Below are 17,404 nucleotides of genomic sequence, written 5' to 3'. Positions count from 1 at the left end.
CTGATCGATGTTTCTCCCTCATCGATGTTTCTAACTCTCTATCCCTCTCCCTTCCTCTCTGTAAAAATCAATAAAATATATTAAAAAATAAAAATAAAAAAAATAAAAATCAAGTGAATAAATAATCTGATGAACAGAAAGAAAAAAAAAGAAAAAAAGAAGACAGCAAGGACAGACATGGGTCGCCGGAAGCAGCAGTCCAGCAGTTCTCAAATGTGGCTGCAAAGGAGACCTACCTGGAAGATACAGTTTGCATACAATAATGCATGCCTTTTAAGTCTATAGTCCAATGAGTTTGACAAATGTATAAAGCTGAATAACCACCACCCCAATCAAAACAAAGAACATTTCTATCATTCGAAAATAGTTCCCTTCTATCCTTTTGCCTTCAATCTTCCCACCACCCCAGTTCCAGGAAATTCCTAATCTCCTTTTTGTCATGGGCATTTTGCCTTATGGAGAATGTCATAAGAATGGAATCATCCAGTCCATCCTCTTATGTATATGGCTTCTTTTACTCAGCACAGAACTTTTGAGATTCCTCCACAATGTTTTAACACTAGTTCATTCCTTTGAATTGTTGACTAGTATTCCACTCAACAATTAAATAACATGGAATACAAATCCTGAGCCATTCCTTTTAAATCCCCAACAGAAGAGAAACAATTGAGGACAGAAAGATCCCTCTGTGACATAAGGGTGGGGACTAAGGGAGGCTTAGAACTTGCTTCTTTTAAGAGATTTTGGAGGAGAGCTGGGACCATTCTATCACAATTTGCATGTCTATCCACAAGTTATGGAATATTTGTGTTTCTCAAGTTTGGGGCTATTGTGAATAAAGCTGCTGACTATTTATGTACAAAAAAAAAAGAATTACTACCTGGAGCCTAGGTGCTTGCCCCGGACTAGACACGTCTGGAGGACAGGGGCCATGGAACATTCCCAAACCCTCAGCCAGGTTTATTTTCTTGTGATTCCAGGGAAGCAGGTCACTGTCGCAGGCAGCTGTGTGAATGTGATAAAAGAGCTGCCTCCTGTTTTGTGAGAAACCGGAACTCCTACAAGAAACAGTACCAATTCTACCCCAACCGGAAGTGCCGTGGCAGTGACTTCCAGTCCTGAGGTCCCGCCCCCGGAAGCCTCGCCTCCCACGCTGAGCTTCCCTCTCTGGCCCTCATGCCTCCCCACCCTGGCTAGCTCCTGGCAAAGAAGGAAACACCCCTCTCCCATCCCAGAGACAAGCCAGGAGCCCCTCAACCCCCCAGAGAGAAGCCTTCCTTCCAGAATAAGAAGCCCTGGGGCAGGTGGCCTGGCGCCTTTCCCCTCTTCCTTGGGAGGCAGGAGATGTCCCCTCCCCACTGCTCTCCAAGTCCCGCTTCCTGCTTAGCCATGGCGGCCACATTCCCAGGGTCTCCTCTAAATAAAGCAATTAGTTCATTGCAAACTGTGTACATGTCTGTGTGTATGTGTGTGTGTGTATGCATGCTCACATGTGTGAGTGTGGTGCATGTGTGTGTGTGAGTGTGTGTGGGTGTGTGAATGTGTGTGAGTGTGTATGTATGTGTGAGTGTGTGTGTATGATTGTATATGAGACTGTGTATGAGTGTGTGCGTATGTGTGTGAGTGTGTGTATGTGTGTGTGTATGATTGTGAGTGTGTGAGTGTGTATGGGTGTGTGTATGAGTGTGTGTATGTGTGTGAGTGTGTGTATGTATTTGTGTGTGAAAGTGTGTGTGAGTTGTGTGTATGAGTGTGAGAGTGTGTGTGAATGTGTGTATGGGTGTATGTGTGTGCCAGTATGTGCGCATGTGAGTGTGTGTGTGTGTGTGTGTGTGTGTGTAAGTGTGAATGTGTGTGAGAATGGGTGTATGGGTGTGTGTGTGTGTGTGCCCGTATGTGTGCATGTATGTGAGTGTGTGTGTGTGTGTGTGTCTGCCTGCCTTGGTGTGAGAACAAACTGGTACAAGGCGATGTAGTGTCAGAGGTTATAAATACAGACTCCAGTCAGACTGGCTGAGTCACATCCGCCAGCGCCACCTTGCTGAGCCCTTCTCCCCTCATCTCATTGGCGACAGCTTTGGGCTTATTGGAGAAGTCGGACAGGTACCAGCACCGGTGAGACCCAGCTGTGGCCAGGACAGGGGGTGGCACCCCCTCTGACTGCCCCGTTCTCTGCCTGTTGCTCCCCATCTGCCAACCCCAACTCTCTGTCCTGTTCGGGAACCTGTGAAAGCCCCGCTCTGGAGTCGCAGTAAAATGTTGCCAAGCACGGCTGGCACCTCTTTTTTGCACCTGACTCTCTACCAAATTGCCACATTTCTTCGCTCTGAGAAGGAGAAACCACCGCCTTGCAGTGAGAGGAATGCCAGCTGGAGTCCCCCAGTCAGCAGCGGTGTGACCCCGGGAAAGGCGCCACACTTGTCTGTTTGTGCCTGGGACTATGACAATAATGACCGCCTGAGGGGCTCAGGGAGAGGTAAGGCCAAGTGGGGAGGGGTGCGGCTCAGGGGTTCACACCACAGGCTCTCCTGGGTTCACCTCGCAGCTCCAAATCCTGGGTTCAAATCCTGGCTTCCCCACTCAGCTATTTCACCTCAGGGCTGATGGTCGTTCTCTCGCCTCCAAGAGTGATTGGGATTAAATGACCTAATGCATTTGTAACAGAGAAGTGGCCAAAATGTTAACAAATACACAGCCTCCTAGAGTTCTCACAAGGACATGGGTAGCTGTCATTACTCTCCATCCTCCACTTCTGTTGATCCTGCTCCCCATCCTGACCCCCACATACACACACTGAGAAGACACGGGTGTGCCTGTCCTCCTGTCCCCAAAGCCCCTCCTTTGGGCCCGCATGAGCCCGTCTCTTCCTAGGACCTACCCCCCGCCAGGAACCCTGTGAATTCAATTTAACACAAAAAGTACCCACTGGGAGTCTGCTGTGTGCCAGGCCCTGCCGGGGACCCACTGTGAGCAGGGCTGCCTTTCTGGTTGGGGGACATGGAGAGAGCGTACAGGCATCGGTCACGTAAATAAATACACAACACGCCCCTGAGCAGTAGCTGCCGTGGGGAAACTCCGCCTTCGGTGTGTTTATTTCTCTTTCCCTCCAGTCCCCTCCTCTGCTGCGGGCACACAGGAGCTCCCACCCCAACCCAGACGAGAGCAGCCAAAAAAGGGAAACACCCCTTACCTCTGCTGACCTCTCTCCAGTTTCTGTTTCCTGCAAAAGCCCAGTTTCTGGACAGAGAAGCCTCCACTTACTCATCACCCGCTCCCTTCTGAACCCTGTGCTGCCTGGCTCTGGCTGCGTCCCCCAGCCGGCTCTTAGGGATCCCCCAAAGCCTGGGGTTGCCCATGCCTGGACTTCACCCCCTCAGTCTCTCAGGCAATACATCCCGCTGACCATCTTCTCTTGTCTCAAAACTCTCCCTCTGAATTCCAAGGGGCCTCCCTGTCATCTGTGTTCCTGCTACTCAGCTCCCATCTCTGTCGGCCCCCAAATGCTGGTGTTTTCAAGGAAGTCTGCACCCCCCCTTCATCTCTCCTGGGGTGAGCTCATATGAGGTCAGGGATTTGGGTCTTATTTCCCTGCAGATTCCAGGAGCTTTAGTTGGCTGAGCAGCATCTGGCACTAGTTCTGACTCAATAATAACACCGGGTGAACAAGTGATTGAATGTATGAATGGAGAGAGAGCACAGTGTTGGGTCAAAGAGCCTGAGCTTCAAGTCAGACAGACGTGGATTCAAACCTGGGTGTCACCTCTGACTGCCTGTGCCTCCCGACCTCCTCAGGTCTCAGCTCGATCCTCTGTAAGGCAGGACAATGATAAAACCTAGTTAGTTTTCTGGTGTACTCTGTGTTAGGTTTAATGTAAGGTTTAATCTGAGATGTGAGATTTAATCTGACCAAAGCCAATAAATTGACCAAGACAAGCAGGGTAAGAGCGAAATATCGCGTTTATTGGAAGCTCTCGGGTGAGGTCCCACGGTCCGGAGGTGCAGGCCGGGCGAGTCACACCCGCCTGTGCCTGGCAGAGATTTTTTATGCTGCTGTTGGTCCAATCAGGTTTGTCTGAGGTAGCTTGTGGCGGGTGATTGATGAGCGGGAAGTTGGTGCAGCTGCACCCTGGCCATCTTGAGAAGTCTCTGGTGGTTATTTTTTTTTTTTTTTAAATATATTTTTATTGATTAAGATATTACATATGTGTCCTTGTCCCCACGTTACCCTCTACCCCCCACGCCCCCCACCCCCGCTCATGCCCTCACCCCCCCGTTGTCCATGTCCATTGGTTAGGCCTATATGCTTGCATATAAGTCCTTTGGTTGATCTTTCCCCCTTACCCCCACCCTCCCCTACCTTCCCTCCAAGTCCCGACAGTCCAATCAATGCCTCTCCGTCTCTGGATCAGTCCTTGTTCATCAGCTTATGTTGTTCATTATATTCCACAAATGAGTGAGATCCTGTGGTATTTATCCGCTCTCAAGTTCCATCCATGCTGTGGCAAATGGTAAGAGTTCCTTTTTCTTCTTCCTCTTCTTAAAGAATACCTTTCAGCATTTCATATAATGCTGGTTTGGTGGTGATGAACTCCTTTAGCTTTTTCTTATCCGTGAAGCTCTTTATCTGACCTTCTATTCTGAATGATAGCTTTGCTGGATAAAGTAATCTTGGTTGCAGGTTCTTGCTATTCATCACTTTGAATATTTCTTGCCAGTCTCTTCTGGCCTGCATGGTTTCTGTTGAGAAATCAGCTGACAGTCGTATGGGTACTCCCTTGTAGGTAACTGACTGTCTTTCTCTTGCTGCTTTTAAGATTCTCTCTTTATCTTTTGCTCTTGGCATTTTAATTATGATGTGTCTTGGTGTGGTCCTCCTTGGATTCCTTTTGTTTGGGGTTCTCTGCGCTTCCTGGACTTGTAAGTCCATTTCTTTCACCAGGTAGGGGAAGTTTTCTGTCATTATTTCTTCAAAAAGGTTTTCAATATCTTGCCCTCTCTCTCCTTCTGGTACCCCTATAATTCTGATGTTGGTACGCTTGAAGTTGTCCCAGAGGTTCCTTACACTATCTTCATATTTTTGGAATCTCTTTTCTTTTTTCTTTTTCGGTTGGGTATTTTTTGTTTCTTTGTATTTCAAATCTTTGACTTGATTCTTGGGATCCTCTTTTCTGCTGCTGGATCTCTGTAAATTATTCTTTATTTCAGTCAGTGTATGCTTAATTTCTAGTTGGTCCTTTTTCATGTCCTCCATGGTCTCCCTATCCTTATTGAGGGATTCATTAAATTTATCGGCGGTTTCCATAAAATTCTTGAAAAACCTTATAACCGTGGCCTTAAACTCTATATCCAATCGTTTGCTTTCCTCCATTTCTGCCATTTGTGACCTGTTTCTTTGTCTCCGCATTTTGGTTGCTTCCCTGTGTTGATAGAGTGGCTTTGTGTGCTAGGTGTCCTGTAGGGCCCAGTAGCTCAGCCTCCCCAGTTACCTGAGGTGGACACTCTTGGTGCACCCCCTCGTGGGCTTTGTGCACAGTCTTGTTGTAGCTATGCCTTGGTTGTTGTAGGATCACTGGGAGGAATTGACCTCCAGGGCAATTGGCAGCGAGAATCAGCTGCCCTGATGATGCTCAGCTGTGTAGCAATGCAAGCCGCTGTGGGGCCTGGGCCTTCTCTTGGAAGCTCTGAGTCTATCTGGCCCGGCTGCGGTTAGGTAATTACAGGTTGCAAATGGCCGGGGCATTCATATGCAAAAGCCTCTGCCGCAGCCTGGGCGGGGCGGGGTCTCAAGGAATCAAAGGGCTGAGAAAGCAGCTATGGCGGAGCCTCAGCCCTGCCCTAAGGAGTCGCGAGTCCCAGTGTCCCGGCAATGGCTGCAAGCACCTCTGAGGGAAAGCCGCTCTCAAGCTCGCCCGCTGCCAGACAGTCCAGTATCTCCCCGTATGAGCCCTGGGTCCCCAGAGACTTCCCGGAACCAGATTTCAGAGCCGTCGGGAGCTTGTGTCTCCCTCTGGATTCAAAAAGACAGCCGTGTCCTCCGGTGCCAGACCCTTTCCGCGCGCGAGCCCCCGTACCTCTGCACTCCACCTCCGCAGCTCCTCCCGCTCGCAGTGTGCTTTTCTCTCCTTCTAGTTGTAGAATTTACACTCAGCCAGCCCTCCTGTAGTTCTGGATGGTGTCCACCTTGTGTTTTTGATGCATTTATCGATTGTTGTGGGAAGCAGAAATTTCCCGGTGTTTATCTATGCCGCCATCTTAGTTTTCTCTCTGGTGGTTATTTATTGGCCATCAGCACAACAGGATGCTCTGGTGGGTCCCAGGATGGCAGCTATTGTCCAGCAGGATGTGGCTCGGCAGTTCGGGGTTGTTTTGTCCAACTCAGCTGGTGGGATCAGGAAAGACCCTATTTTCCCAGCCCCAGACTTCACATCCCGACCTCTTTGGTGATATAGGATGATGACCCATCTGACTGCTTCTGAGCTGGATATGGACGGAGTTTAAGCGAGGTTGGGATCTGGGGGGTCCAGGGGCAACGGGCTGTAAGGGTGTAGGAGAAGCTGGTTGACCATTATCCAAGAGATTTCCTGCATGCGGGACTGCAAAAATCTAAAAATGCAGGGAGCAAGCCTTAGGATTAGGCTGAGTGTTAGTAAGGGGGTGAGTGCAGGGAGTATCCATTGCATCATTCCTCCCTCCCACCATCCTGCGAAGAGGCCTCCCTCCCGTCGGCCTCAGTTCTCCCCCAGTTTACTGAGGACGCCAATGTTTTCTTCGACTAGCCCTGTTTCGTTGATGTAGTAGCAGCATTCCTCTCGCAGGACTAGGCAAGCGCCACCCTTGTCTGCCGTAAGCAGGTGGAGGGCCCGCCTGTTTTGCAGGGCGACTCTGGCCACTGATGTTATTTGGCGTTGCAGGGAGGCTAGGGAGGCAGCAGAGGCTTCCAGGGCTATTTGCAGTTTTCCCTCCAGCTCCGGAGAGGAAGAGACGCTGTAACTTAGAGCACTGCCACCCAGGCCCCCCGCTGCCAGAGAGGAGGCCACTACGGGGAGAAAGATAGCACGTTTCAAGCGGGAGGGGGCTGGTAAGAAGTTTTGTAGGAACTCCCCTCGTCCATACATGGTTAACTGGGGGACCAGGGAAGCTGGGTAGCAGACCTGTGTCGAAGGTGATATAGCTTTTGTTAGGGTACCGTTACACCAGAAGAACCCTCCGAGGGTGCCTGGATGATCATGTTGACTCGAACCGTGATGTTGCAGGAAGCTAGGCTTGGCTGGGATGAGTAGCAGACCCGTGGGAAATCTGCTCCCATGTACAGAGGTACTTCTGTAAGATTTTGAGGCTGCGGGATGTAGGGCTTGAGAGGTTAAAGGGGGTGCATAGGGGGACCGCTGTTAGCGGAGGGCGTCTGAGGGCAGCACACAGAAAGCAGTTGGTGGCATTTCCTATTGATGTGCTATTTAGGAGTGTTATTCCCGCCCTAATGACTGTCAGCCAGGAGAAAGAGTGAGCCTGAGAGAGGTAGGTATTGCAGTGAAAGTGGGAGGAAATGATAGAATGCACTGTTATCCAAGGGAAAAGAGAAAGGGACGAAGCAGTGGAGGCCAGGGACCTGGATATGAGGCTGGAGAAAAGGCAGGGGAGGGAGGGAGCAGGTCATGCAGCCTGTTCCCAGGCCTCTAGCCGCTTGGATTTTAAAACTGCCACATTTTTCCTTTGGGAAGGGTGGAGGGGGATGGGGCGAGAGGGCGCTGAGGTCAGAGTAGTTCTCAGTTCAGAGGAGAGGACAGTTTGTGGAGGAGATAAGGAGATAAGGCGTTCACAGCAAGCTGAGGTAGGCAAAGACAACTAGGCGACTTTGGTCTGGGACAACAGGGCCCCATAACAGGACGCACAGCAGCCCTGGATGGGCACCCAGGCAGAACCAGAAAAACAGTGAATGAGGGAATTTAGTAAGATGCAGTGTAGAGCGAGGTGTCTAATGGCTGTGAGACTGATCCGTCAACCCCCATAATAGAGACTGAGGAGTGGCCAAGGATGGAATTCAGGGAGGGCAGAATAAGTGGCCCAGTGTCAATTAAAAAGGAGACGGCTTACCTGCCACCACAGTCGTTACCTGAGGCTCTGTCCTGGTGATATTGTTGTGCCCAGATTTCAAGATTCCCAAGGGCCCACCAGTGAGCCAGCGAGTCCAATGCAAAAGCAAAGAGTCCCTCATTTCAAGCTAGCTTGAGCTCCCCGTCCACCACACTCACCGACACAATGGCAAGCGGCCGAGAGAGAGAGAGAGAGAGAGAACTCTGTGTGGAGAGAGGTTTTATAGGGGGTTGGGGTAAGGGGAGGAGAAAGGACTGTGGGCCCTGCCGATTGGCCAGGCGCAAGTCGGTGTCTTGTTAAACAGGATGTGGTCATATCTATGGTGACTTCCCTTGATTGTCATTGGTTAGTTTAAAGAAGTCCTGGGTGTGGCTAGCAGAGGCTTGGCTTCTGGGAAGAAGCCTTGCTGAGCACATGGCCAAGGTAAGATGGAGGGCATAGCCCTTACCCTGGGGCAAGATGGAGGGCGTAGCCCTTACCCTAGGGCAAGGTGGAGGGCATAGTCCTCGCCCTTTCATTCCCCCCTTTGTCTTGGAACTTCAGGCTCAATCATGAGACAGACTGCATTTCTATTTCACCGTTGCTAGAGGCCCGTACTGGGCACACAGAACTATCAACTGAACTATCCCTATACGCTTAACAAATGGTCCAGTGGAAGGGAAAGAAACCATTTTAGATTTAACAAATTCTATTGAAATAGGATTTTTCTTCTTAAAATTCCTCCATGGCTATCAAAAAGCCAAATCAAGATTTAGCATTGCCAGATTTCGTAGGAATTACATAAGGAGAAAAACATACTGATTTGCTCGAAGATTTTCTGACTTTCCTTGCTAATTCCTTTTCATGGATTTAAAACAAAACAGTAACTGTTGGTATAAAACCTTCTTTCTATGCATAACCATGCCTCAGACCTTCTATTCTAAACAGGCTTTTTCCAGCTTTACTACCCCTGACATGGGCATGGTGACTCAGGCTTGCAAGACAGTATTACAGGCTGCCAACTGTTAGCTGTCTCTCAACAGAGACCAAAACCTGATGGGCACCCTTCCCTGCCCAGTTGGGCACCTGCCCTCTTGGCAGCTAGACACCCTTTACTTTTGGGGGTCACCCCACACAGCTCCCTTCCAGGACAGCCAACATACATTCAAACCTGCAAAAGAATCAAAGGTTAATATAACATATCAATACAATGAAACATAATATTGGCATCATGGCTGCTTTAGGCAGCCAAATCTTCTGCTACTAAACATGTGATCCTATAAATTGTCCTTGTCTCTTTGGAGCCATGTCCATGAAGATTCCGGCATTATCTAAGTGTATTACACAGTATTGTGGGGGCTCCTGGTGACAAGAGTGATTCCGAGTCATGTTACCGGCATCAGGCAGGTCGAGCACGCCGTAGCTTGAGCTTGAGCGGGTTGCGTTGATCTCGATTGATGCTCCATTTGGTGATGAAGTCTTTCCGGATGGACCCAGGTCGCGACGCCGTCTACCTTGAGAGCGGTGGGGGTCGTCAGCACCACAGTGTAGGGACCCTTCCAACGTGGCTCTAGGGTCTCCCAGCAGTGCCTTCTGACGTAGACCCAATCTCCTGGTCTGTGCTGATGAGGAGTTGGGGTTGGGCTGGTCTCATAGATGGCTCGGAGGAGCGGCCAAATGTCCTTGTGCGCCCTCTGGAGCCCTCTCAAGGAAAGAGATTGTTAAAGAAAAGCCACCCAGTCCTCGCCAGTCTCTGAGTCAGATTCCTCCTCTCTTGGAGAACTTCAAAGTCCTGATGGCTTCTAGGTAACCCTGTTTATCAGTTACAGCGCTCTGCTTTCTTGTCTTTCTACCAGTTCCCTTTGTGGCAGAGCAGCAACCAGGCCTCCTTTCTACCCGTTCCTTTCAAGGGAGTGCGCTAGAAGTGGGTATCAGCCCCTCCTTTGCTAGTAGCAACAGGTACCAAACCCTTACAGTACATTTGACCAGCTTCATTTCCGCCCACCTTTACAGATACCCAAGTAGACATACAAACATCAAATAAACATCCACTCTTACACCCTTTCAGTGAACAAGTACTTTTACAGTCTTGGGATCTTGAGCAGACAGGAACAGATGTGGAGGCCACCTTTCTCACATTCCCAGGACAGGACTTTTGACCTATGTCTCATCCAGATAGAAATGGTACTCGTATTGAACAAGGAAATCAAGACTAAATAGACATGATAACTAGATACATTCCCCATTAAGAACTTCGAGGTGCATGCCACATTTATACCACAAAATACCAACAAATCAGATTCAGTTGTGTCGAGATACAGAACAAGTCCCTGAACAGAGGCAGTAGAAAACTGCCACATTCAGCCAAAGAAAGGAGCAATCCTCGCCCCTGAGATGGGCCTGCAGGCCTGCAGATGAGCCGTAGCCTGCAGCAGCGGACGCCCCTGCCATCTCCTGACTGTGGTTCCAGGGAGGCAACTGGTGCTCACACCAGCACCTGGTTATGGGAATGGAATGAAGTCAGGAAGGAGGCCCCTGAGAAAGATTACAAAGTAATCTGCAATTTTGGCATCCGCTAACAGCACATAAGGTTTTTCCATCCTCAGCTCTGTCCTGCCAGCTACTGAGGGAAAGAAAAGGGGATAGCCCAGGGCTATAGGCATGCCAAACTTTGAGTCCACTCACTGGAGGCAGTCACACCCCATTTGCATACCCACCACCTCCCATCCTTCCCTAGGGGGCAGCTATTTAAGGGGAGCTGGAGTTCAGATTTAACAAGACCAGCATTTGGAGCTATTAACACCAGCATTCTATAAGAGGTAACACCCCAAAATTCATGCCCTGTCAGGAGTATGGGTCCTGCTCAGTGGCTGCCTTTAAGAGTGGCTGTGTAGGCAGATGTGTTCATGTGTATTTATGCATGTGTTTGTTGCATACATGGACATATACATGCATGCGCATGATTTGGGGGAATGTGCACAAGTGTGTTGTATGGGTATGTGAGTGATTGTATGAAAGGAGGTCTACATTAGTGGGTGAGTTCAGGAGTGGGTGTATGCATGCATATGTGCGTGACTATACTTGCATTTGCGCATGTGTATATGGGTAAGGGGTTGGAAAGTCTTGCAAAGAGAGGGGGCTGTGCTTTAGTTTTGGAAAAAAATATTAGAGATTGGACTTCATAGATGGAATTCCCAAGCCTTGAATCCGGTTGGAATAAGTAAGATATGTGTAATGGGGGTTAGGGGAGAGGTGCACAACCTATGACCTTGGGAGTCTCTGAGTTGGTTGGGAACGACCTGGTTGCACCTCCAGGAACTCTCAGTCTGATGGGAAGCGTGGACATCTCCTGAGTGTGGGGGTCTCCTTGGGTCTGAGGCCTGCATGTGTGTGAAAATAGTCAAACAGAGCTGGGAAGGGTCAGGAGACCCTGTGTGTGCACGCTCCTGTGTGTTCATGTGTGACAAAGGTAGTCATCCTGGATTAAGGAGCATGTCTGTGTGTCCCCCTGAAGGTTCCTTTCTCCAGAGTTGCTGAGCAGGGGGCCAGGGCAGAAGCTGGGACCACCTGGGAGAGGAGTCTAGGCCAATCCATCTGTATTTCTCACACAGGGGACTGTCCACATGAAGAACCTTCTATTGTTGGCCTTGACCATGGCCTTTGGTAAGAGCGAACCCTGACCTCTGGCCACAAGGGGGCAGAGCACCCTTAGCCCCAGCTTTCCTTCCCATTTCCACAGGACCTCTCCAGTGGGTGGGAGAGAGGCCCTAGAGGGAGGGGGAGTAGCAGAGAGGGTCAGAGAAGGAGGGCACATGGCCCCGGGCCCCATTCCCAGGCAATGTTCTTCCAGGCCTGCTGCAGACCCACGGGGATTTGCTGGATTTCCGGAAAATGATTGAGTTCGAGACAGGAAAGGATGCTGTGTTTACTTATGGCTGGTATGGTTGCTACTGTGGCTTGGGCGGCCGAGGATCCCCCTTGGATGCAACAGATCGGTGAGACAGCCCCAACCCTACCCTCCCTCTGCCCACTCGTAGCCCCCACAGGGCTGGGAGCTGCCAGGCAGGTCTGGTGCCCATCGTCACAGAACCCCAGGAGGTCCCAGCTTGCAAAGCAGCCAGCAAGTTGGAAACTCCGCTCTAGACCATTGCAAGGTCATTGGGTCTCTGCCCAGGGTCAAGGGGCAAGACCACGGGGGACCAGGCTCCCTGGAGCTGTGGGGAAGCAGCCCCAAACACATCTCCTCGCCGCAGGTGCTGCGCCGAACATGACTGTTGCTACGAACGTCTGCAGAAGCGGAAATGTTGCACCAAGTTTCTGAAATACAACTTTGCTTTCCAAAATGGCAAAATCGTCTGTGGTAAGGATGTTCTACAACTTCACCCTGTCTCCTTGGTTTCTCTTACTGAGTGCCCACTGTGCTGGGCACTGTTCTGAGCACCAGAGAGAGAAATATAAAGGGGCACCCTGGCCCATTTGGCTCAGTGGATAGAGCATCGGCCGTGGGTTCAATTCCAGCAGCACCTACCTCTGTTTCAAGCTTGACCCCCAACCCCTAGTTGGGTGCATGCAGGAGGCAACCAATCGATATGTCTCTTTCACATCAATGTTTCTCTCTGTGTATGTGTCTCTCCCCCTCCCTTCCACTCTCCCTAAAAATCAATGGGAAAATATCCTCAGGTGATGATTAACAACAACAACAAAAAAAAGAGGAAGAAATACAAAGGGACAGTGTCCCTGCCTCAGGGAGCTCATAGGTGAGTGGGAAGTAAAGACAAGGAAAACACTAGATGGGAGACTCCAATATGCAGGAAGCCAAAGGGCAGGGCCCTGAGCACAGGCTGTGGTCCAGGAAGGCTCCTGACAGCCAAGCTGAGTCTTTAAGGCTGTGCAGGCACCAGAGGGGAGGAGAGTGCCTGCACCGCCTTAAAGACGCAGCTTAGATGTCAGGAGCCAGCCTTTTCCCCACCTTCTGCTCCCCGACCTTGGCCATGGGATGCCAAGACACCTGGTGCCACTCCAACATCATGGTCTTACCCCATAGAAGAGGCCTTCCTACAAGAAGGCTCAGCAGAGTCAAAGGGCCCAAGGGAACTGGGGCAGTTCTGTGAGCCTGAAGGAGAGGGAGTGGTGAGAGATGAGGCTGAAGGAATGGGAGGGGCCAGGCCAAGCCCAAGGCCATTCTGTATTTAAATTTTGTCCTAGAGCAGGGGGAGCTCTTGAGCAAAGGAGTGGCATGAACAGATTTGCATTTGGGAGGATTCCCCCAGGGTGGGTAGAGATGATGGGACTGGGAGGCGGGGGCAGCAGTGAGAAGACCATTGCCATTGGACATATGACAATGGTAGTCTTGATGGGAGGGCTGAGAGTGTCATTTCAGGTAGAATCAGCAGAGTTTGGTGGTTGCCTGGGTAGAGGGATAGGGAGCTTTTGGGTGGGTATCCGTCCCGTGGATGGAACAGGAGGTGGTCCAGGTGGGTGAAGGGAGGAGGAGTTCTATGTAGACATGTTTAAGAGGCTCCCAGAACACACAGGGAGACACGAAGCAGGCAGCTGGATGTAGGGACCGGCAGCTCCAGGGAGGGGTCTGGACGGGGCACAGAGAGCTGAGAGTGGGATATGCTCGTCCATTTGATGTCTAAAGGCCCAGACAGAAGAGAGAGGAGGGCCTGTCAGAGAGAAAGAGGAGAGCTGAGAGGGAAGGAGTGGACAGCAGCAGATTTAACACTAAGTCTCCAGGATAAGGGCTGACAGGCTCCGCGGATTTAGAGGCAGGAAGACCCTAAGGACCTCACTGGGGCTGTTGCCATGGAATGTGAGGGCAAATCCAGATCGGGGTGGGCAGGCGGGGGGAGAGTGAGTGGGACATGAAGCCAAGATGTCCCTGGGCACGATTGGCTCTGAAGGGGAGGAGAGAGCTGGGTAGTCAATGGAAGGGTTTGCCCAGTGGCCCCAGACAGCAGACCCGCTGCTGGGATTTTGAGAAAGTATCGCCTCTCCCCCAACACCCTGAGCTCTTTAAGATCAGAAATGGTGTCTCCAGAGGTCCCTGTGTCTTAGCAGGCTTTGGGTCGTAAGCAACAAGATGCCCAACCACAAGAGGCTTTGGTAATGGGGAAGTCTGGCTGGACTGGCAGAGGGCAGTGCGGGGAGTGGGTGGGGGGCAGCTTCTCCACCGTGTGGTCAGAGACACAGCCTTTTCCCACCTTCTGCTCCCAGACCTTGGCCATGGGATGCCACGACACCTGGTGCCACTCCAACCTCATGGCCTTACCCCATAGAAGAGGCTTTCCCCCTAGGATGTCTCTATTTGGAGAAGGAAATGAATCCCTCCCACAGCCCCCAGGAGCTAGGCAAAGCCCAAGGCCATACTGTATTTAGATTTTGTCCTAGAGCAGGGGGAGCTCTTGAGGGAAGGAGTGACATGAAGATTTGCATTTGGGAGGATTCCCCCAGGATCCTTCCCCTGTGGCTCATTGGCCAGAACAAGGTCTCGTGCTCCCAGAGACCACTCATTGAAAGGAAAAAGGGGGGAGCATGACTGGTTTACACCAATCACAACCCATTCCCAGGCCCTAGGCTAGGGGCTGGGGCTTTGCACCTGGACACACCTGTTGGGAAGAAGAAAGCCTATCCCAGTGCTTGGGGGCGGGCGTCCCCATCTGACTGGGCGCTCGCTCCCCGAGGGCAGGAGCTCTGTCTTCCCATCGGAAGGACCCGGAGCCTAGGTGCTTGCCCGGACTAGACACGTCTGGAGGACAGGGGCCATGGAACATTCCCAAACCCTCAGCCAGGTTTATTTTCTTGTGATTCCAGGGGAGCAGGATCACTGTCGCAGGCAGCTGTGTGAATGTGATAGAGCAGCTGCCGACTGTTTTGCGAGAAACCTGAACACCTACCAGAAAGACCACAAATTAACATGGTTCTGCCCTGGGAAAAACCACCAGTGCTGAGGTCCCGCCCCCGGAAGCCTCGCCTCCCACGCTGAGCTCCCCTCTCTGGCTCCCACCCCTCCCCGCCCTGGCTAGTTCCTGCAAAGAAGGAAACACCCCTCTCACATCCCAGAGACAAGCCAGGAGGCCCTCGACCCCCAGAGAGAAGCCTTCCTTCCAGAATGAGAAGCCCCGGGGCATGTGGCCTGGCGCCTTTCCCCTCTTCCTTGGGAGGCAGGAGATGTCCTCGTCCCCACTGCTCTCCAAGTCCCGCTTCCTGCTTAGCCGTGGCGGCTACATTCCCAGGGTCTCCTCTAAATAAAGCAATTAGTTCATTGGCAAACTGTGTACATGTCTGTGTGTGTGTGTGAGTGTGTATGTGTGTGAGTGTATATGAGACTGTGTATGGGTGTGTGTGTGCGTATGTCGGTGAGTGTGTGTGTATGTATGAGTGTGAGAGTGTGTGTGTGTGTGTAAGAGAGTGTGTGTGAGCTGTGTGTATGAGTGAGAGTGTATGTGAATGTGTGTGTGAGTGAATGTGTGTGGGAATGTGTGAATGGGTGTGTGTGTGCATGTGAGTGTGTATATGTATGTGTGTGTGTGTGTGTGTGTGTGTGAGCTGTGTATATGAGTGAGAGTGTATGTGAATGTGTGTGTGAGTGAATGTGTGTGGGAATGTGTGTATGGGTGTGTGTGTGTGTGTGTGTGTGTGTGTCTGCCTGCCGTGGTGTGAGAGCAAACTGGTACAAGGCGATGTAGTGTAAGGGGTTATAAATACAGACTCCAGTCAGACTGGCTGAGTCACATCCGCCAGCGCCACCTCGCTGAGCCCTTCTCCCCTCATCCCATTGGCGACAGCTTTGGGCTTATTGGAGAAGCGGGAGAGGTACCAGCACCAGTGAGACCCAGCTGTGGCTGCTCCTTCCCTGGGCGAGAGCAGCTCCTGCCGGCCTGTGGGGGAAAACAGAGCCTCGGTCTTGATGTCTGGGGAGCTACGATTCGCACCTCCACGGGCAATATTCTGTGTGTCCGGCCCGGGGGAGGTGGGCGCAGGTGTCGCTGGCCAGCAGCTGGATCCCAGGGCGCTATCCCCTCACCGGGGCCGGCTTCCCAGGCTGCCAGTCCCGCAGGCCCGTGTTCGGAAGGGCATCGCACCTCCTTGCATGCTGTGTCCCAGCCACCTTGAAATGCAGCATAACCTAGGGCTGTGATGGAGAACCTTTTGAGCTCAGCGTGTCAGCATTTTGAAAAACCATAACTTAACTCTGGTGCCGTGTCACATATAGAAATTTTTTGATATTTGCAACCATAGTAAAATAAATATTTATATTTTTGATATTTATTTTATATATTTAAGTGCCATTTAACAAAGAAAAATCAACCCAAAAAAATGAGTTTGCATGTCACCTCTGACACGCGTGTCATAGGGTCACCATCACTGACCTAGGGCCCCGCTTTTTATTCTGCACTGAGACCCACAAATGACTGCTGGTGGCTACTTGCCCTCCTGTCCCAGGTTCCGCTGGGAGAGTCGCACCTGGGCCTGCTACTTGAACAATCACCATCGGGGCGGCTGGGCGTGGGTCCCTGTTTGGGGCGCAGGTGGGAGCTGAGCTTTAACCCAGGCGTGACCCAGAGGCGGTGCTTTCTGTCACTCATCTCCCAGAAGGGCTGCCTTTTTCTAATTCGGCATAAAGACGCTTCCTTTGCTGGCGGGAGCCCTGCTCATGTCCACGGGCACCCATAATAAGGGAAATGCACATTAAAACTCCACTGAAATGTCATTTGTATGTATCAGAATAGATAAAAACCCAAAAGCATGACAGCCTGCCCTGTCCACAAGGCTGTGGGGGGGACAGGCGCTGTGGGAGGGCAAAATGCCCACGGAGGGCCAATCGGCGTATCCATCACCATTATGAATGTGTATATCCTTTGGCTCCGCGACCCCTCTTCTAGAAATTTGCTCTACGAAGGCACACAGGCACATGCAGAGCAATTCCTGGGGAATTTTTTCATTGCCACATTATTCTGAATTGGATTGGAAAGAACCCAAGTATCCGTGTAGAGCGGACTAATGAAATAAGCAATGACGACCTCAAAATGGAATGCATCTGTTTAGGGAGGGAGGCTTTCTCTGTGGCAGATAGGAAATCGCCATGAGGGCAGCCAGGGAAAGGAATGGGGTGAAGGGCAGCGTTGGGGGTGGGGTGCTGCATTTATGGAGGAAAGGGTGGAAGTGTGAACACGTATGTGTTGCTATTGCCATAAACCTTAAAGGACACACAAGAAGTTCATTAAAATGGCTGCCTACGGAGAGAAAGCAGGGCGAGCATGGGAATGGGGTGGGTACAGATGTGTGAGAGGAAGATTCCTCGATGTGAAATTTTTAGCCCCATGCTTGC

At 51.1% G+C, this 17,404-nt stretch overlaps 1 protein-coding gene across 1 annotated transcript; it reads left to right on the top strand.

Moving 5' to 3' along the window:
* The first annotated feature begins 10,813 nt into the window (after positions 1–10,813).
* Positions 10,814–15,345, top strand: LOC118676957 (phospholipase A2, membrane associated-like). The gene is made up of 5 exons (XM_036351627.1): positions 10,814–10,889; positions 11,682–11,733; positions 11,921–12,065; positions 12,324–12,430; positions 14,887–15,345. The coding sequence occupies exons 2-5, from the start codon at positions 11,694–11,696 to the stop codon at positions 15,021–15,023; spliced, it is 429 nt and encodes a 142-aa protein (XP_036207520.1). The 5' UTR covers positions 10,814–10,889; positions 11,682–11,693; the 3' UTR covers positions 15,024–15,345.
* Positions 15,346–17,404: the final 2,059 nt, after the last annotated feature.

This window comes from Myotis myotis, unplaced genomic scaffold, assembly GCF_014108235.1.
Source record: "Myotis myotis isolate mMyoMyo1 unplaced genomic scaffold, mMyoMyo1.p scaffold_m19_p_2, whole genome shotgun sequence".
In the NCBI taxonomy this organism is placed as follows: Eukaryota; Metazoa; Chordata; class Mammalia; order Chiroptera; family Vespertilionidae; genus Myotis; species Myotis myotis.
This window is presented reverse-complemented; position numbering and strand designations above follow the sequence as displayed.

Bases quoted from the DNA above. Each gene is read 5' to 3' on its own strand.
- LOC118676957 (XM_036351627.1), top strand. From the start codon at position 11,694: ATGAAGAACCTTCTATTGTTGGCCTTGACCATGGCCTTTG. The intron at 11,734-11,920 runs GTAAGAGCGAAC...ATGTTCTTCCAG, and splicing joins GGCCTTGACCATGGCCTTTG to GCCTGCTGCAGACCCACGGG. The intron at 12,431-14,886 runs GTAAGGATGTTC...TTGTGATTCCAG, and splicing joins AAATGGCAAAATCGTCTGTG to GGGAGCAGGATCACTGTCGC.